The sequence below is a fragment of the Xyrauchen texanus genome, chromosome 37, assembly GCF_025860055.1.
Source record: "Xyrauchen texanus isolate HMW12.3.18 chromosome 37, RBS_HiC_50CHRs, whole genome shotgun sequence".
Lineage (NCBI taxonomy): Eukaryota > Metazoa > Chordata > Actinopteri > Cypriniformes > Catostomidae > Xyrauchen > Xyrauchen texanus.
The window spans coordinates 31,080,128-31,101,390 of NC_068312.1; the positions used below are offsets into that span (position 1 = coordinate 31,080,128).

Genomic DNA, 21,263 nt, shown 5'->3' on the forward strand with positions numbered 1-21,263 from the left:
TCTTTAACTGTCCATTTATTTAGCATTTTCTCAAGGGAAATATTGTAAAACAAAACATTTAATGGTGATAATAGTTCTTGCAACGAGACACTTTGTTCAAACACTGTTTTGGATCTTCTCCAGTAGCTGGAAGAGTGAGCTGTCTCCAGAGAGAGCCCAGTCAGAGGTCGAGACACCACCAGGCAGCCTCTCAGACTCCATCCCTTCCAGGAGACCAACCATCAGGTACCACCACCCCCTCAAAAAAACTCTTAATTAGAACAGAATGTCCGATTATAGATGGTTACTTGTATAAAGAGTGCACTGTCCATAAATGTTCATATCTACTTTTCTCTACTCTCTTACACACGCTTCTTTGTTTTTCAGTGGTGGCGGCAGCAGTATTACCCAGCTTAGTCCATCTCTTTCTGATCAGAAGGAGAAGAGGTCAGCAGAGAAAGACAGGAGTAGTTGTTCAGTGGAGGACCATGCTCATACTGCTGTTGATGACTCCCTTCGCTCAGACAGTGTGCGCAGCCTGCTTGAAGAGAAAGGTAAAACTCTAAAAGTCTTTAGGGCAAGCAATGAAAATAATCTGTCTGGAAAAAATTCATGGTACCAGGGTTCTTAAAATGTCAAAGAAATTCCTATTGTGAAGGGGGGGTTTTCCCCCTAAAATATTTCTTCAGCTTGAAATTGGTATTTGTGAACACCTTTTTCCAGTAATCACAAATGGTAAAACTGGAAGAGTTTGGAAATCAGAATTTGTTTGTTCAATTTAGATGTTTACGTGTGGTTTTTGTATATACAAAAATAACATTCAGCCACCTTGTACTGTATAAATTATACTTAGTCAAAACATTGTGAATTCCCTTTTCTTCTATCAGCAGACAGTGCCTCTATTGCCACGGAGTACTCTGTGAAGTTTGATGACTCTATGACGGAGGATGACATTGAGGAAAAATCATTCCGCTCTCTATTACCTTCTGAGGCTCATCGTCGCGAATCGCTGGACCGGAAACCCAGCTCACACCCAGAATCTGACGACGACCGCAGCAATGACAGATCCAGCCCCAGAGAAAGCTCAAAGGTGAGATCTTGTAAGCTCTTCACCTCTGTGTTTGACAGAGTGAGCTTTAAAGACTGACTGACTGACACATTAGCCTCACTTAACATGTAGGTTTATTTATTTCATTTTAAGCTTTATTTTTCCTCTACTGATTTGCTTTGTATCTGTGTATGGATTAATAAGTGACTTGGCTCTTGTGGTTTTCCCTTGCTCTGTCACGCCATTCACTGCAGGATTGTAGCATGCCCTTCTCCAGCGGCCAGGACAGCTTCTCTGTGTTCACCATGGACCTGGTACGTCATTATATGAAGGAAGAGGAGGTTCGAGCGCAGCATCAGAGTTCTTTACTGCGTTTGCGTCAGAAAGCCCTCAGAGAGAAGACCAAAGCTGAGCTGGCCTGGCTGGAACACCAGAAGAGGCAGGATGATCATTCATATTATGACATTATTACTACCACACCAGTCCCCTTCTCAGTAACATGAATATTAGATAGAAGAATTTTCAAATGAACATGAAAATTTAAAAATTGGAAATTAAAATTTCCAATTTTTTAATTGGAAATTAAAAAAAATACAATATGACCACTGATGTTTATTATAGAAAACGGGTTTTCTATAATAAACATCAGTGGTCATATTGTGTTTTTTCAATACATGTTTTTGTAAAGATTTAATCAGAATGAACTAACTTTCTTTCCCTCAAAATTTCCTTTCTGTTGTTGTCATCAAGCCTGTATGGGTGATTTAAAAAAACGAACCGATTAATAACAGTCTACTATTCATGCAAACAAACCCCACCCTGCATTTCCTACAGAATATTGTATTTTACTCAAAATTACAACACATTACAGAAGATAAATGCTTTGTAAATTCTCTTTCATGTTATATTTTAAAAAAGCATGCAAGTTGCAGCATTGTGACTCTATAGCAAGATTTCCCAGTATTGAAATACAAATCCATAAACTCAAAGGCAGTATGATTTAATGAGCTGCAGGTTGACCTACTCTTCTCTTTCAGGCATCTTCGAGATAAAGGAGAGGACGATAAGATGCCACCCCTCCGTAAGAAACAAAGAGGACTGATATTGAAACTACAGCAGGAGCAGGTGATGTGCTGATACATGCTTTGTATTTTCCTCTGACTAAAGCATATGTGCAACTGTGAAATTTTATTGGAAATAAAGTAGCCATCTCTGAGCTACACTTTTAAATAAATAAGTGAAGAAAAACTGTATTCATGAACTTGGTATCACTTTAAATTATCGATATATGGATAGCTCTGTACTTTTCAATTGTATGTTTGTGCCTAGTGTCGGATTGCAACTAATTATTATTTTGGTAATCAAGTAATCCTCGATTATTTATTATTATTACTATATATTAATTGTTTAATCAGATAAAAACACATTTTGTATTTCCTTTATTTTTATTTTATTTTTTTTAAAGGATTTGGTGCAATTTACAGTACTGAATTCATGAGTCTATACTCTCACAAAACTTTGTACAAAGCCTGAAAGTTTAATTTTGTGGTTATTATTACTTTCAGGACATATGCAAAACAGTTCCTTTCCTTAACTTCTAAAACTTAAAAGTACTGTTCATTAAAGAGGAAAAATATACATCAGGTATGGAGTGGGGCAAAAAAAATCAGCTCAGTAGAGGGCAATGGTAACACCACAATAGAAATATGCAACATTTTTGAGAATTATCGATTAGTTGTTTCAGCACTAGTCTAGTGTCTCTATGAATGTTCATGTGCACAGCACAAAAATAAAGGCTAAAATCTTACTCTGTTACATGACCCACAGGCAGAGATCAAGCGACTGCAGGAGGCCAATAAAGCAGCAAGGAGGGAGAGACAGCTGCTTCTCAAACAGCAGGAGGAGATAGAGAGAATGAGACAGACAACCCTTAAACTCAAAGAGCGGCTCAAGAGTGCAGGGGACACGAGCCTGGTCAGTCCTTTGAAAAATCAGTCAATGAACGATGCTGCACGATACTTGAGAATATCTGTTCAACTACAACTGTTTCTCTGGCCCCATGCAAATGTTCAATACAAGCTTTTTTAAATGGGTAAACAGATTATTTTTGCTTATATCCACAGGAGTCACCAGAGGCAGGTGTGCCAGAGGAGTCTACTCCACCCAGTGTGATAGTGACAGAGATGCGTAGCCTCTCCCCTATGTCTGTTTCTGGCAGTGAAACCAGCAGTATCATGCAGAAACTAAAGAAAATGCGCTCTCACATGGATGAAAAGTAAACAAACACTCTTCCCACTTTTTCCATCTGATTTCCTGTACTCTTGTTTGTTTGTCAAGAAAATCTGTTACAATCAGAATATTTTATTCATTGATTGCATTAACCTAACTTGAAAATCTTTGAGGCATACATTCTGATGTGCAAACCTCTTCCAAGAAGGCTAAGGAAAGAATGCCTATTTGGTGTGCTCAGGGTGGTTTCTAATTGTTTGTTACTGGATAATACTACTAATAATGTTTATTAATTTCCTCGAAACCTGAGGTTTGTCTACAGCTTGCTCTTTAACAGCTGACTATGTAACAGTTTAAAGTGTTTGTAAACGTCTGTGATCAGAAACTGGTTTGAACAAAAGCAGGCTCCATGTAGGAAAACCCCCCACTCCCAAAATTAATGAAAGAACAATTTTTATATTTCTTTGTGCTTTCCTTTTGCAGTACATCTAAAACAGACAGCAGTGTCATTGCACTTCTACCACTAGTATGCAGTATTTCTGAAGGAAGTGCAATGTACTATAGAAGTTTTGATATGCTCTCAATCTGCAAGTCATGATGTTTTTGTTTTGTTTTTTTAGTCTAAAGTATTGGCTGTATCACATCCAGAGATGTACCTACATAGACGGCACTTAAAATAAAAAAACATTTTTAATAAAGATGCCCTAAATTGCAACCTAGGCAGCTTTCTACATTATGAGATTAAGGTTCAATTGATATCGAACCTCACTTCACGAAACATTCCTTTGTTTGTTTGTGAGATTTCTAAATGTGCTTCATATCTTTTAAATGTTCTCTAAATTCTGTGCTCATTATATGTGATCTTATGCTGTCTCCTACATTCAGACAGTCATGTTTATTTGTCAACATGTTCTTGTTTTGCCACGATAGCCTGGCAACTGGTGAGAGACATGCCATTGTTCTAAAACTTTTCATAGCAGTGACACACAAACATTTTTTTGTGTGTGAATAAAATTGGTGCACTGAAGGGATTTCACGCTTGTCTGATTCGACTTATCACATGCTGTGTTGCAATTGTTGCTCCGTTCACATGCCTTTGCTCACTTTCTCTCGCTTTGACTAATAGCACGATGATCTCTTTTGTGGAACTTTCATCTGTAATTATTCAATGGTCATCCATATGGGCTTGTCACATATGAACACAGCACAGATTAACCTTTTATCCTGCATTTCATTGAAAATGACTTGTTGTAATCCGGTTTAGGCAACTCTTTGTGTAAGCGCAGATGATTGCGATTTGCATTGCATTTATTTTTCACAAAATTCCTTCGTTCGTGGAATTTAATTTGATTAATGGATTTCATCACAAAAGAATTAGCAGGTATCCCTCAAACATATCTTTGAATAAAAACAACAAATGGGAGAATCTCGTGAAGAAATGTCTGGATATATTTCACTCCAAAATCCCCCCCAAAAAAATCGTTGAATGACATTAAAGCACATTTCCTAATTTCTACCCAACTTCTCAGTTCTATATTGTAAAAAGCAATACAAATTTTAATACTATAATAAAAAAAAAAATTAAGTAATTGTGTCCAGACATAAGGATTTTCATTTAAAATCAGCCTAAATTAAATACAACCATAATGTTCATATATGCAATATATGTGCTTAAAATACATGCGTGTGTGCGTGCAACCTAAGAAGATATATATTGTCTGTTGATAATGTCGACTAATCATTTCAGAGTTGTGGGTGGAATGTGCTGAATTGTTAGGAAATAAATAAATATCTGCCATTATACTGACCCGGACATTTCTTGACCATATTTATGAGATTTGGCAGACTGATGTTTTAAGTAGATAAATGTTTCCAGGCCAGGTGTAGATAAAAGGGACAGCTTGTAATTACAGAGACCTTTCAACTTGTAAACTGTTCCCTTAAATACAGGGTCTTCTCTCAGTCTTTGATCATTTTTAAGATGTTAAATTGTTTTTATCCTCTCCTCACAGTAGTTGCTTGTTAAAATGTTGCAGCATGTGGGTAACTACTAACATTCACTGATTGATGCTTTTGTTGCACAAATTAGTTAAGGGAAAACATAAATGAATATACATGTTTACAATCAATCTTTCTCTCTATATCTGTGTTTTTTCTCTCTCCATATCTGCATCTTTGTGCATTATCACTTTTTGTCTCTCATTCTTTTTTCACTCTTCTTGATATTTCCCCCATCTGACTGTCCTCTCTTTCTTTCTTTTTCTTTTATATATTTATTTTGTAGACACCGTTCACCTGTCCATTACTTCTTTTCTGTCTTTACCACTCATCACTGGGCCTCTCTGTCTGTCTGTCTCCCAAAACTCCACCCCAAATTCCAGCATTTTATCTACAGCCAGTTGGTCAGGTACAGTTTCCCACAATTCCCCCCTCCCCTCTCTCAGCACCTATTACCCATGGAGCATGCTTTTGTTCATCCACTGCCACAGCTGGATGGGTGGGGGAATGTTTGGTGGGGATCAAAGCAGAAAGACTAATGCAATGATGAATGAATGAAAATGTTCCAGCTACACCATATTGAAATGAGCTGATTCTTTGGCTAAAGCTGCTATCCACTCATATTAATCTTAGTTATGTATCAAACTAAAATATTTTTTAAGCTATTTATTAAAAGTTTTAATTCCATCATGTTTTTGCAGATCAGAAACAGGTAAATCACAACTGTTCAGGATTGTCATGAATCGAAAAAGCCAAAAATCAGACTTATTTGAATAATGGTGGATTAAATGTGTGATTTCTGAGTCTTTTGTCTCTATGGTGTGATCCCTTCAAATCCAGTCCTCGCCTTGCTGCTGGTCTGTCTTGAATTAATATATAAATGTAATGTGTATATACTGTATGAGAGAATCTCTTTAAAATGTCCAGTCTTATTTAACCCCAAAATCAAAAGAACTTAAATTAAACTATACTGTACTTTACTGTAATGAAACTCAGGTCACAAGACAAAAATAAATAATATAAAATAATGGTACTAAATTCTACTTCATTGTCTTTAAGCCAAAAATGTAAATAAAAAAATAATAATGAAGGTGAAATTTGACTTAAAAATGTTCAAATGACAAGATTTGTAAGATTCACCCTCACACCACACAAAGGACAATCTCTGTTAAATCAGTTCTTGAACTTGGTACTGTGGTGAGTGCAGATGGAGAGGAATATCTCCCTTCAGACAGGCCGGGCAGACTGATGTATTGTATGGCTCCGTATAATGCAAGTTTAGGACTTCTTCATCTGCCCAATGGCCACAGTAAATCTTCACTCCAGTCCCTGATTAAATAAGTGTAGCCTGTGATGAGCTAATGAGTATATATGACTGAGGCAACATAATGGAATTTATGGTTAGATGAAGATGGCCGCTGAATTCACAAGGCAAGACAATTGCTTTTAGATAAAGCCATCTGTTTTTCTCTAACATGTTTTTAATGATCTTCAACTTCAATGAAAAAGGCAGGCAGGTTTGATTACCACAACCAAAGTCATGAGACATGGAGGGCATCTTTGTTTTTTTTTTCTTTCATAAAATTGACTTGTTTCCATTGAAGGACATGGCACAGTTTGCTTTAACATTATGGAAGTGCTATACAATTCAGTATAGCTTGTTAAATGCTAATTTAAAATCAGTTTTCAGTTTAATGTGCTTTACTGGTATGACCAATAATTGGACATTTGTATTGCCAAAGCATTTGCAGGTACCAAACTGATATATTTTAAGAGAATTATGAAGATAAATATTATTTATTTTCATAGGCTAAACCTGGAGAAAAGGCCATTTAAAAAAAAAAATTATGCATTTTATGAAAAAATGCCTTTCAGTCGTCAATGCAAGATATCACTAATAGAGACAAAAGCAAAACACACTGTTTGTCAAACCTAGGAAGGAACTTGTGTGTTTGTTATTTTGTTGTTGTTCACCCTTGAGCTAAATCAGATGCATGAGTGAATGCACAACAGGGTCCTTTGCCCATTTATCCTCCATTGCAATGAGTGCAGGTCTCAAGGTGGAGGCTGTGCTTTTTTTGGGAAGCATAGTGTTTTTTGTGTGTGTTGTGGTGGTGGGGGGGTTCACAGTCTTTGGAAGAAACTAACTGGGTGGTTAAGAAAATTGGTGAGGGGCAATATTTAGATTTTTGCTTTGCCTGCTTTTTGTGGTGGTGTGTCTCTAAATTGTTTCACTTTGCTTCACACAATGTCATTCTCCCTTCCTCTGCTTGTTCTCTCTCTTTCTCTCTGTCTGTGTCTCTATCTCTCTGTTTTTCCTCCAGGTTTCTCACTAAGAAAGAACAGCAGTTGATGCAGAGACGCAGACATGCGGAGGAACTTCTGGAGTGGAGGCAGCGGTTGGATGTTGAGGAGGCTGATGTGCGGCACATGGAGAAGCGGGCACTAGCAGCCTGGGAAAAGCAACAGCAGCCACACAGCAGAACACCACCACAATGCAGTAACACCAGTGGCAGACCAGAGTGTCCCACCGGACTAGGTAAAGAATAAAACTGAATGAAAGAGAACAAGAAGGAAAAGAAGTGACACTGAGAATGGTCTCTTAAAGCTAGTTATAAAATGAATTGTTCCAGCTCTAAAATCTGATTGGACGAGCTTGTTCAAAAACATTAAATGTGGTGTGTTTTGAATACACTGAATTGACCCATTACATCTTAACAATGCTGCAGTCTCATTGTCTCTATTTCATTATACGTGTGCACATGTTTATTTGACTTTATGCATGTTCCCACAGAAACAGGCAGTGAGGAAGACTTTCCAGCTCTATCTGTGTCCAGTGTGCACACAGATGCTTCTGTTCCAGAGCAGCTGGCTAGCCCTTCCTCAGACCATCCCCTTTCTGAGCCCTTCTCACCTCAACCGGCTAGCAGCCCTGTCCCTGATGCCCTCTACTCACCTGAGCTCCACTCCATAAACAACAAAAGGGTGAGAACTAGAGATGTTCCAATCGATCGGCTGTTGATCAAAATTGGCCGATATTCATCTAAAATCCTCGATCGGCCGATCGTGCCTAGATTTAGGGCCCGAATGCAGGCAATCACACATACACTGCTCCTCTAATGAATTTCTCAATTTCTCATCATCAGTCACTCATCCCAATTTAAATCAGATTAATGTTGGTCACAATACCACTAATAATAAATATAACTGTTTAACCTTCAATAACTACACCGCGTCATCATGCATTTGCTTAATAATTAGTGATTTGTGTTACAGCAAAACTCAAAGACAGTAAACAGACCATAGATATCAATGATTTCTCACTTCTCACTTTAGAGTTGTCATGAATATATTTTTCTTATTTTTGAATGTATCTTTGTGTGACGCTTTCATGGTTTTTACTGGTTGTCAGTATTTCACAATGGCATTTTGATATTGACAACGCAACTATTAATAACTAATAATAATTTAATTAATGTTGAACTTGTGACTATTCAAGTCAAGCTGTTTACACCATTAGTAAGTGTATGTAAGATTTTTATTCATCCATACAGAACTGTGATTTATTTTTGTTCCTGAATATTCAAGTTAAAATGAGCTATTACACCATTCTAAGTAGAAGTTGATTTTATATGTGAGTTTTATAGAAATGATAGCTGCACTAAGTTAAATGCATTAAACTGAAGACATCTTTTAGTTACTTTGTTTACTTAGTTATTTTTGTAAACAAAAACGGTCTGCAGCTCTATTATCTAGGCAAATACAAGTATCGGATCGGGACTCGGTATCGGTAGATATTTAATATTTACATATCGGATCGGGGCCTAAAAAGCTTATCGGGACATCCCTAGTGAGAACTGAACCAGCCTCGGGACTATTGACTACACAAATCTTTATCAGGACATAGAACAAAAATATATATTGTTTATATATTATATATCTTTGGTGAGAGTGAATGCATGTCCTGACCTTGGATCCCTCTTCTTGTGTGTGTTGCAGTCTCCTCCAGGGAAAGCCAGCCTTAGCTCTCTTCAACATTCAGACAATAGCCGGGCTGGTACGGTCACCAGCGGAAGCAGCAGGATGCAAGTGCACTCTGGCTCCAAGACCAGTGAGCCCCACACCAATGACCCCCAATCAGCCACTCCATCTGGTAAGATCCTTGCTCTGGTAGAGTCTCCCAAACATTAAAACTACCTGCTTAACATTGTGTAAGTCCCCCTTGTGCCGCCAAACCAGCGCCAACCCTATTCTTCTCACCACAATTGTACAGAGTGGTTATCTGTGTAACCGTAGACTTTGTGAGTTCGAACCAGTCTGGCCTTTCTCTGTTGACCTCTCTCATCAACTAGGCATTTCCGTCCACAGAACTTCTACTCATTGGATGTTTTTTGTTTTTAAGCACCATTCTGAGTAAATTCTAGAGACTGTTAAGCATCAAAATCCCAGGAGATCAGCAGTTACAGAAATACTCAAACAGCCCATCTGGCACCAACTATCATGCCACGGTCCTAATCATGGAGATCAAAATTTTTCCCCATTCTGATGGGTGATGTGAACATTAACTGAAACTCCTGACCCGTATCTGCATGATTTTATGCACAGAACTTCTGGCACATGATTGGCTGATTAGATAATGGCATGGATGATTGTTGGTGCGAGGTGGGATGGATTGAATATTTCTGTTACTGCTGATGATCTGAGATTTTCACGCACAACGTTCTCTAGAATTTTCTCAGAGTGGTGCAAAAACATCCAGTGAGCGGCAGTTCTGTGGTCATCTTGTTGATGAAAGAGGTCAACAGAGAATGGCCTGACTGGTTCGAACTGACAAAGTCTATGGTAACTCGGATAACTGCTCTGTACAATAGTGGTGAGAAGAATAACATCTCCTAATGCTATTCTGAGATGTGGGTTGGCGCTGTTATGGCAGCACGAGGGGGACTTACACAATTTTAGGCAGGTGGTTTTAATGTTGTGGCTGATCAGTATATACAGTTGAAGTCAGAAGTTTACATACACTTAGGTTGAAGAAAAAATAAATTAACTACTCCACACATTTCATATTAGCAAACTATAGTTTTGGCAAGTCATTTAGGACATCTACATTGTGCATGACACAAGTCATTTTTCCAACAATTGTTTAGACAGATTGTTTGACTTTTAATTGATTATCACAATTCCAGTGGGTCGGAAGCTTACATACACAATTAACTGTGCCTTTAAGCAGCTTTTTGACATCTTCTGATAGGAAGCTTCTAATTTGAGTCAATTGGAGCTGTACCTGTGGACGTATTTTAATGCCTACCTTTAAATTCCATACCTCTTTGAAAAAAAACTGCGGACCTCCCCAAGTCTGGTTCATCCTTGGGAGCAATTTCCAAATGCCAAAAGGTACCACGTACATCTGTACAAACAATAGTATGCAAGTATAAATACCATGGGACCAAACAGCCATCATACTGCTCAGGAAGGAGACTCATTCTGTCTCCTAGTGATGAAGTTTTTGGTGTGAAAAGTGCAAATCAATTCCAAAACAACAGCCAAGAACCTTGTGAAGATGCTGGAGGATAAAGGTAGACAAATATCTATATCCACAGTAAAATGAGTCCTATATCGACAAAACCTGAAAGGCTGCATGGCAAGGAAGATGCCACTGCACTAAAACCGCCATAAAAAAAAGCCAGACTAAAGTTTGCAAATGCACATGGGGATGAAGATTTTACTTTTTGAAAAACAATAATGTTTTACTGTTTGGCCATAATTACCATCGTTATGTTTGGAGGAAAAAGGGTGAGGCTTGCAAGCCGAAGAACACCATCCCAGTCATGACGCATGGGGATGGCAGCATCATGTTGTGGGGGTGCTTTGCTGCAGGAGGGACTGGTGCACTTCAAAATAGATGGCATCATGAGAAAGGAAAGTTATTTGGCTATATTGTAGCAACATCTCAAGACATCAGCAAGGAAGTTAAACCTTGGTAACAAATGGGTCTTTCAAATGGACAATGACCACAAGCATACCTCAAGTTGTGGCAAAAAGGACAACAAAGTCAAGGTATTGGAGTGGCCATCACAAAGCCCTAACCTCAATTCGATAGAACATTTGTGGGAAGAACTGAAAAAGTGTGTGCGAGCAAGAAGGCCTACACACTTGACTCGTGTGACCAGTTCTGTCTGAAGGATTAGGCCAAAAATTCCAGCAACTTATTGTTAGAAGCTTGTGGAAAGCTACCCAAAACGTTTGACCAATGTTAAGCAATTTAAAGTTAATGCTACCAAATACTTACAAAGTGTATGTAAACTTCTGAACCACTGAAAATGTGATGAAAGAAATAAAAGTTAAAATAAATAATTCTCTCTACTATTTTTCTGATATTTCACATACATAAAATAAAGTAGTGATCCTAACTGACCTACGAAAGGGAATGTTTTGTATGTTAAATGTCAGGAATTGTGAAAAACTGAGTTGATATGTATTTGTCTAAGGTGTATTTAAACATCTGACTTCAACTGTATGTGTGCACTTCTCTTGCTCAAACTACTTAGTCATCATGTTATATAAGCACTGATGAGTCTACATGCCTAGTACTGATGATCTCTGTGTGTGAAAGTGAGACTGTGTTCAAGGAAGCTGTGCTCCTATTATGGTGTAAATATTACCCATCTCTTAATATTTTTAGTTTTTCAATTACTTTATCATGTTGTGCTTTGCCATGGAATCCCTAAACTTTATGGAGAATTTAGAAACTTTGTGCAGTGCCATGTGAGACAGATTAGACAAGGGTTTCCCTTTGTTTTTGTTTGTTTATATTTGGGGTTAATTTCCCTTCCAAAGTTGTGTACTATGTGCAGTGGTAAAACTAAAAAGTAAAATTGTCAAAGGTAAAGGGATGGTAACTAGAAAGTTGCTTGTTTTAATCCCCACAAAGAATGAGTCTCGAACCATCACCATCGTATGCTTGAGCAAAACTTTTTTGCATCCTTTTGCACCTTTTACTGTAGAGACCACATCAGATCAAAGTGATATTGAGAGCCGTATTCGTGCCCTCAAGGATGAGCTCCGTAAGCGCAAATCAGTGGTGTACCAGCTGAAGAAAGAGCAGAAGAAGAGACAAAAAGAACGGCTGAAAGCTCAAGAGGCGAGTCTGCTGAAACAGCTCGAGGTCAGCAACCAACCCCTTCTGAATTCACATATTCCTGTCTGGAACAATAAACATTATGCAGTTTCTCTTAAAGAAAATGCTGAAGATCGTTTACTCACTATTTTGTTTCTTAATCTTTTGAATATTATAATTGACTATAATGGAGAGGACTCAGTGGGCTTTGTGTGTCTGTGTGTCCTAGTCCTATAACGACTTTATTCAGAAGACAAAGGCTGAGTTGAGTAAAGAGCCTGACAGCACTCCAACTACTAAACCTCAGATTAAAACTCCCACGTCAGCCACTGAAAAGCCTTGGATAAAACCCCCTCCACTTCAGAGGTTTGCTTTGACATTTAACAATTAATTATTTTTTTTATTATTTCCATTGTCTTTTTTTTATTATTCACTTACCATAATTTCTGATGAATATGTTTCCTTTGACAGGCCTGAGAGCAGCAAGAACTGGATGATCATCACAGAGTCTGAGAAATCAGAGAAGGTGCCCACAGAGACGTCCGTTGAGAAAGGTGCAATAACTATAAAGACTAAAAAGCATGAACTTTGAAATAATCAGAATATGGTTTAAGAACAAAATGTATACATAATCTGATAGTACTCTATTACATTTTCATTTGTTTTCAGATGATGAGGCGCAACCAGAATCTCGTAAATATTCATCAGAACATGAGGGAATTTCCTCAGATGAAGATCCTCCTACAGTCACCCCAACCCCAATAATGGGAAGCCCAGAACATATGGACAACTTGGTGAGCTTGCATAGTCCAGAATACCCTAGCCACCATTCAGAGGATATCCCCTCGCTCAAGGAGCATTCTGCCAGGCCACAGGCCAATGACCTTCTTTCAGAAGATGAGAGCATTGTCTCTAACCAGAGGTCAGATATTATGGAGGAACAGGAATATGCAGAGTCAGAGGGCTCTGAAAATGGCGACTCTGGTCCTCTTCTAAAACTGGATCTTGGACTTCAGACGCCATCTCTGAAAAATAATGACTCCAAACAGGAAGAAGAAATGTTGTCGTGGAAGGATAGTCAGGATGCTGATGAAAAGCCAGCCTTTGGAGACACTGCAGAAGCTGCGGAGACACTAAAATTTAGAATGGCCTCAAATGAATCTCCTGTGGAGAAATCTAAATATATAGACAACCTGGTAGATGAAAAGAGTCCTTCAGTCATGGATCATTCTTACACTGACTTCTCATTGTCTGAGAGGGAGGATTCACCAAAGATCAAAGAGATGCTGTCACCCTCAGGTGATGGCTATAATGATGGGTCTTTTTTTGGGTCATCATTCATGGAGGATAACCATGAATTAAAACCTACAACATCTTCTGCCCCAGAGCCCAAGGAAAAATCTTATAAGTCACCTATATACAGTAGTAAAGAAGAAATTGAAGAAGAACTAAGTGTCCAATCAGAAAGTACCAATGGCAGCTTCCAAGTTGATAGCCTTGGGAAACACTCCAAAGAAGACATTGCTAACACTTCAAAATCTCCAACTTCTCCACAGCTTCAAACTCCAACCTTGCCAATAATGGATGAATTGCCAAACTTCTGCATTGGAGATAGGGTTTTGGTGAGTAACATACAACCAGGGACCCTGAGATTCAAAGGACCGACCAAATTTGCCAATGGATTCTGGGCTGGAGTGGAACTGGACAACTCTGAGGGAAGTAACAATGGAACCTATGATGCTGTGTCGTACTTCGAGTGTAGGGACAACCATGGTATATTCGCCCCACCGGACAAGATCTCTCGTCTTCCAGAAAAGTTTGATGCTAGTGCAGACACGGAAGATGAAGATTCATCACTTGATGACCAGCCAAACAAGAAACTCAAAGAGTCCAGCTTGGAGAAGCAATTAGAGCACAGAAATTTGTTAAATAAAGGGAAAGGAGAAAAATCTGACCTAGATTGGCATTCTGAGGACAGAGGGCCTTCTGATGAACATGACAAACCATTTGAATTCAACATCAAACAGCTTTCGTTTGGGAAAAGTACCTTTAATAAATCACTGCATAACCTAAATTTTAACGATATTGACTGCAATACCATTAAGAACTGTGACAAAGGTTCACACGTGGTGCCTAACGGTGGAGGCAGGGACATCATTCTCGGATATGAGGACACATCCATTGATGATGTTATTCCATTGCTAAATAATTTGGATAAGGGGATATCTAAAAGACAAAAGCAGCAAGAGGAACCTACAGCAGTCATTTTGGACCTGTTGGTTGAAGGTGAGAAATCCAAAGTTGATGGCCTTCAGAAATCCACAGACATCTCCATCGAGGAGGCCAGCTTAGATAATAGACTTGAGGACTTGAATAACAAAAGAGCTTTGACTACCCTTGCAGATAAGATTGTCGACAACTTTTTAAGTGATGCTGTGAAGCAATTCCAGAAGATCAAGAAAGACAAAGAGGAAAAGTTATCAGTTGTTAATCATCTGAAAAGAGACTTCGTCAACGAAGATGATGGACTTAGAAGCAATAACATAAAGTCTCAGAGCAGGTCTGCATCCAATACAAGGACAGACAGTTTCTGCACCTTCTTTGATGATGACCAGGAAGAACTTTCATCTCCAGAGCATTGCAACAGGCCAGTAAGTGACACTGACAGATGTAATGTATCTAAACGTCTTATACAATTAGAAACTGTGACCAGTTTAAATGGCCTTTTAAAGGTCTTTAAAGTTATTTATTGAAAACAAGTAAATTATTTACTCTAGCAAGCTGTTAACATTGCTGATGTGTAATGCTTAAGTTGACATTTCCAGCTGTATTGACAGAGATTGAAGTACTGACATTACCTAGAAACTATTTTTTTAGTCATGCAGTGTGTTGCAAAGTTCAAACAGCAGCACACTGAATGTCCCATTAGTAAAGTCTGAGGGTGAAAATGTAACGTTAAGCCAAACCTCTTTAAGTGACTGTGATAGAAGATGTAAAGTGTTGAGATTGATGAGCGTTCCACCATGCCTCTTCAACAGGAGAGCCCTGTCTTGGGAACAAGTGGACAGGAAGAGCTAGCCAAACGTCTGGCTGAGCTGGAGCTGAGCCGTGAGCTCTTCGATGTCCTTGGGGAGGAGCAGGACTGGTTTGATGAAGACTATGGTCTCAGTTCACGAAAACTACAGCAGAAGCAAAATCTCCAGCAGCAAGAGGGGATTTCTAGCTCTTTGAGTCTGGGTCCAGGGGAACAAGGCAAAACACCCCCCAGGCCTGAGCTTCCCTTGCAAATGAAGCAACCAGAGGAGCCTGTCATGATTGTTCCTCACAATGTCCGGGAGGTGGAGAAATTAGTCAGGGCTGCTACACAGGAGATCTGGAAAAGTTGCAAGTTGGGTAATGGTAGATCAAGTCTGGTTGGTGTACCCAAACCTCAACCGTCTAATGATTTCCTGGGTGAAGACACCAATGCCAATGACCAGGAGGCCCAGTGCAAACAAAGTTACAAACAGGTAGGTATCAAGATGTTGATATATACATTTGTCCATATTTAACATTTTACATGGTTTTTGGAAACATCTTCAGTAAATTTGAGAAAAATTTGTATTTGATTTGTTTCATTTTCAGGCCGTCTTTGACTTATCATGGGAAGTCATTCAAGACATCTATGCAGAAGTTCCAAAAGTTGATCAACCACAATGGATGAAGCCACGTCGCCTTAATTCAAACTTCTTCCATCGGGTCAAATGCCCTAATGACATCACAACAGTCCAGGTATATAAGATGTCAGAATTGCTTGTAATATTGCAATATTGCATCTTTTTCTAAGTTTATAACTAAACTTTTTATAAGTTTTATTTATTTATTTTTTTTTTCTACACAAGCCACATTAAGTGCTTTTCCACCATCTGGCCAAACGGTTTTGAGCACAAGGAATAGCGGTTCAAGCAGCATTTCCACAATTACAAACCTAAATTTTCCTCAAAACCTCAAATTTCGATTACAAACCGTTTACAGCCTGGAATTCTTAGCACAGATTTAGCTAACATGCTGGTGTACACCTGTACTGTTTAGCGCGATGGTGGAAAAAGCACCTTTAGACTGCGACAATTGTACCACAAGAAAGCTGAATTTTTTTATACGCCCTTTTTTTCAGGAATTTGTCACCACTGAGGTATTAAAGCTTTGTGGTCTAAAGAAAGAGCAGAATCAAAAAACAGACTGGCAGAAGATGATCAAATTTGGCCGAAAAAAACGAGACCGAGTTGACCACATTCTAGTAAGTTTATTTAAGCTCACATTCTGAATGCTTGTGTCCCCAAACTGTCCCAAAGGATTACTAAAAAGTTCAAAACTCTATAACTATTCTAACACTTCTAGGTCCAGGAGTTGCATGAGGAGGAATCCCAGTGGGTGAACTATGACGAGGATGAACTTTTTGTAAAGATGCAGCTAGCTGATGGGATTTTTGATGCTTTGCTAAAAGACACAGCGGAAGTTCTGACCCAAATCCAAGAGAAAAGATCCAAGAGAACTCTCTGATGATACTTTTATTTGTACAGAGAAACACTTTTAGGTACCTTCTATTATACATGGAAGTCTATGTATAATAGATATTCTTGCATAAAGACATCTGGTGGGGAATTCTTTTTCAGTCTACTTTAACAGTCCACAACCAGACATTTTGGGGATTGAATATCCATAGCATGGATAGTCCATAGCATCTTGTCAGCAGTCTAATCTTCCTTAGGTCTGAATTCTTGTAAGTGTCATCAGGGAAGTGGGATAAATTTAGCTATTGGTGGTCCTGTGTTAATTGTAGCAGCTGCTTGGGTCTAAATTCCCCATACTGGGTCTGTTCATCATTGCTGCTAAAACTGGCTTTGCCATCTCAAGTCTTAATCGAATACATATTTAGAAGGGTCAGATCAAATTAGGACAGACCTGAAGACTTGGACTTTTTTAACCAATTAGTCTGCAAAAATACTTTTCCTTTAATTCTATTATTTAATTTTTTAAAGTAACATTTGAATTTGAAAGTAATGTTGAAAGTGTGTACAAAAAAACGAGAGAATATTTTATAATTTACAGAATGAATTGCAAAACTAAGCACAATAATTAAAATGTTATGTCTAAATGGCAATACAATGTAAAGGGATTTGATGCATGGTAATAATGAGTGCAAAAAAAAAAGTAAATTATATTTAACTGTCTGCTTTTTGAAAGCAACATGGAAAGCCTATCCTTGTAATGGTTTTTTTCTTTGCTCCTTCATACAATGTTGTATTGGCAACAGATGCATCAGATACTGAATTCCATAAGGTTGACATTTAGATAGAAATGTTATCCTAGCTGTGCTAAACACGGTAATGCTGGATTCTAGCCTTAACATTTGCCTTTCATATTAATTTTAAGTGCCTCCATGGTCATTTGTTTGCTCATGCAAGAGTGACATTTCCCAGCCTTCCTTTGACATGTGTATCGTAGGTCATTTTGGCTTTAATGTAACTCATGTAACCATGTAACCATCTTTCTTGATAGCCGGACAAACCTCTTAATGCTGTAAGATGTGCATTTCTTCCTTGGTATGTGTGCACCCATCATCAGAACCCTTTTAAAAGTTAAAATGTTGTGTTTTTAAGAAGCAAATGCATAAAGGAAAGATGGACAGTAATACACCATCACTGGCACAAGGGCAGATTTGTTTACTTTTAGAAAAGGAAGTGTTTTACTCATTGTGTCTGCTTAAGAGAATCTGCTGAAGGGCTCACCACATCCATCCTGTCTTCATAACTAAATCCTGTTTTCCAAGAATACTGTGATGTACATATTTGTTTGTAAATCAGTATCCTTAACAATCCTGGTTGCAGAAGAAACTTGTGATCATAGTGTCTTAGATTTTTAACTAGCTGTAAACAGCCCTTCCTCAAAGCTGTTCTTCCTGAGCCAGTCTGTCCGATAGTGATCTACAGCATCATTGTGAGGTTAGAGTTAGAACATTTTATGGTGTCAGTGAGTGTCATGTAAGTTAATCTATGCAGCAACAGTCTCTGATACACAGAATCTGTCACTCATCCAATAACAATCCAGTGAACAGAGGTAGTTATATAGGTAACTGAGATCTCTACCTCATTCAGAGAATAGGCTACAACTAATAATCAATGTCTTTTTGGCTAACAAACTTTTAACTTTGTGGACAGTTAAGATTCTGCCGGGGGGTGTTTGATAATGGTTTGATAATCAGTTTCTACTCTTAAATTGGTAGGTTATAGAAATTTTTTGCATCCTTTAAGTGTATGTATAAGTAAATGTATATTTATAATGATGTACTGTGAGTGACAGAGGTGCACTTGAAGACTTGTAAATGGTTTTATCCGTGTAAATAGAGTCATGGCTTGTCTCCTGCGAGTGGACTCATGGAAGATTGCTGTAAAAATGGACATGGTTCCTTTTGCTTCCATGTACATATTATAGATATATTTGTTAACTAAGCTGATCCTTTGGGAATTGTAAATAAATATCTCATTTGTCAGTCAACCATTGTTGTGACTTTCTGTTTTTATGTTATGTGTCATATTTACCAGCTAAGGTTGTTTTGTGACATTTATTGATCTTATGGTTTGTCAACACTGAATGTTCATATAAAATGTGGGATTTACCCTCCAGAATGTTCTGAGGTGACCTCTCCATATCAACACTGAATTAAAGTTTGCCTGTGTGAAGCATGCTCTGTCACAGTATGTCAATATTTGAGAAAAGGGTGATTCTGAACCAATGGCTCACAAGGTTTCATCACAGACTTAAAGATCAATGTCCCTCTGGCACACGTTTTAGCTAATTAAATGAATTATCTAGCAGAGGAATGCAGAATATTTTTTAGAACAAATGAATGTTCAAAATATGCCTCTTGTTCGGTCTATTAAAAAAGGAAGAGGCTAATAACACAATGTCTACACTGGAATTTAGAAATTGTGTGGCTGTAAAACACATTTGATTGATTGATTAATGAAAGAATTGCTAAATATTTAAAGTGTGACCCACTGTATATATCTATTTGTTCCATCCATATTCATAGAACATATGTTGCCACTGTAGAGAATGGAATGTTTATACTTGAGATCATAAGTTATGTGAGACTGCTGTGTCTAGTGTCCATAATATTGATGAATCAAAAATAAAATGTTACTTTCCACATTCCAACTGTAAAAAAATCAAAATTAAACAACAGTGTCTCCAATCAATATAAATGTTGCAATTTATAAAAGAAAGGAAGAGGAAGATGGAAAGATAGAAGACAAAAGGAATTAAAGAAATAAGAAAATAATGAATGACAAGGAAGGATGGAAAGGAAGTAAGGAAGGAACTAAGGAAAGAGAAAGACAGAAGGAAGGTGGGAAGGAAAAAAGGAACTAAGAAATTAAGGGAGGGAGGAAGGAAATAATAAAAGACAGAAGAAAGGATGTATTGAAAGAAATTAAGACATAACGAGGGAAGGGGAAGGAACTATGTAAGGAAAGAATGAAAGATAGAGGGAGGAAGGAGGAAGGAAGGAAATAAAGAATTAAAGACAGATGGAAGGATAAGGAAAGAAAGAAAGAACAAGTATAACAAAGCATATGTCACTTTCCTTGTTTTATCTCATAATAACATATCTTTAATCTGATTTAAAGACATGTTCTAATGCAAAGAGGCGTTCACTGTAGTGTTTGTTGTACAATGTTTAAGCTCAGAGATCAGAAAAAGAGGAGTGAAGTGGGAGGGAGTTGAGCGTGGGACGAGTGGCAGAAAAGTTTCTATAACTTTCTAATACAGTTACTTCAGTTTGAATAAGGGAAGATGGCGCGGCGGAGCTACCGTGCCACGTCCTATTACAGGACAAAAACCAGATTAAACCCCCTTAACACTGTCCTGTGTACTCTTGTTTCTTTTTTAAGTCTTCTTCCTTCAGCCGCTGAAGCTGGACTGTACACTGCATCGGATCAGATCGTTATTTTATCACCGGAGAATGTAAACACCGTGCTGTTTAACTCCACCGCGGCTGTGCTTGTGGAGTTTTACGCGACCTGGTGCGGACACTGTGCCGCGTTCTCACCCGTGTGGAAAAGCCTCGCCAGAGATATTAAAGGTTAGTTTGCATTAAATGTTTATGTTTACCCCCATGAAGAGACGGTAGCGCTAACAGCTGTTGTGTACTGCTACCTCGCGCGGATGCAAAACAATTGGACTTCCAAACCATAGTTTCCTCATAACTGAATATAAACATAAAAAAGAGAAGACAGAAAGCTTCTGAAAGTTTCACTGTTGGAAGAAGATGTCTTATTTATTATGATCTTACTGTTGTAATAAACACTGTAATAATTATGGTACTTTGATGGACTATAATTAATTATAGTAGTAATTGTTAAGCGGTTGTATCCTGCTGCCTCAACTGAATCCTAGTGTACCTAGTGAGACTGTAATGAGGGACCTGTAAATTGCCTATGAAGTTAGCATAAATATTGAGCTAGTAAGCTGCTTACCCAGTGAATCTGTCTGAGCCTACTTAGTTTCCATGCCTTGTGACACTTTGAGAGCTGCCCACTTATTGAGATTGTGTAGTGAGTCTACACAGTGACCTAGTGAACTGCCTTCCAAGTGAGCATGCACAGTTACCTAATGAGCACCTTACCTATTGAAACTTTCTACACCTAGAAAGTGAGCCTATCTTGTTACCTAGTGAGCTGTCTACCTAGTGAGACATAGTCTTAACAGCGACCTTGTAAGCTGCCAACCAAGTGTGGATGCATATTGACCTGACTAACTAGTGAGCCTACCTAGACAGCATTTTTTGGGCATCATAGGCACATTCTTAAAAATGCTGTCTAGATAGGCTGTTCATTCATGTTTTAAGACACT

At 38.2% G+C, this 21,263-nt stretch overlaps 2 protein-coding genes across 8 annotated transcripts in view; both read left to right on the plus strand.

The window, feature by feature from the left end:
* The window catches only part of cep350 (centrosomal protein 350), a 47,881-nt gene extending 28,805 nt beyond the window's left edge, over positions 1-19,076 (plus strand). For 3 of the 7 annotated variants that reach the window (XM_052109052.1, XM_052109051.1, XM_052109053.1), the window contains 19 exons: positions 124-225; positions 367-533; positions 867-1,069; positions 1,282-1,466; positions 2,065-2,152; positions 2,855-3,001; positions 3,151-3,302; positions 5,541-5,663; positions 7,579-7,793; positions 8,049-8,239; positions 9,254-9,407; positions 12,259-12,419; positions 12,601-12,737; positions 12,843-12,925; positions 13,041-15,022; positions 15,410-15,880; positions 15,996-16,142; positions 16,525-16,647; positions 16,749-19,076. In XM_052109052.1, the coding sequence (XP_051965012.1) occupies positions 124-225; positions 367-533; positions 867-1,069; positions 1,282-1,466; positions 2,065-2,152; positions 2,855-3,001; positions 3,151-3,302; positions 5,541-5,663; positions 7,579-7,793; positions 8,049-8,239; positions 9,254-9,407; positions 12,259-12,419; positions 12,601-12,737; positions 12,843-12,925; positions 13,041-15,022; positions 15,410-15,880; positions 15,996-16,142; positions 16,525-16,647; positions 16,749-16,910 (4,993 nt within the window). In that variant the 3' untranslated portion in view covers positions 16,911-19,076. The remainder of the gene's footprint in view (positions 1-123; positions 226-366; positions 534-866; positions 1,070-1,281; positions 1,467-2,064; positions 2,153-2,854; positions 3,002-3,150; positions 3,303-5,540; positions 5,664-7,578; positions 7,794-8,048; positions 8,240-9,253; positions 9,408-12,258; positions 12,420-12,600; positions 12,738-12,842; positions 12,926-13,040; positions 15,023-15,409; positions 15,881-15,995; positions 16,143-16,524; positions 16,648-16,748) is intronic. The other 4 variants (XM_052109054.1, XM_052109055.1, XM_052109056.1 and 1 more) reach the window with 4 other exon arrangements.
* A 1,099-nt stretch (positions 19,077-20,175) lies between these two features.
* qsox1 (quiescin Q6 sulfhydryl oxidase 1) overlaps positions 20,176-21,263 on the plus strand; it is a 35,698-nt gene continuing 34,610 nt past the window's right edge. The window contains exon 1 of the mRNA XM_052108917.1: positions 20,176-20,493. Within this exon, the coding sequence (XP_051964877.1) occupies positions 20,205-20,493 (289 nt within the window). The 5' untranslated portion in view covers positions 20,176-20,204. The remainder of the gene's footprint in view (positions 20,494-21,263) is intronic.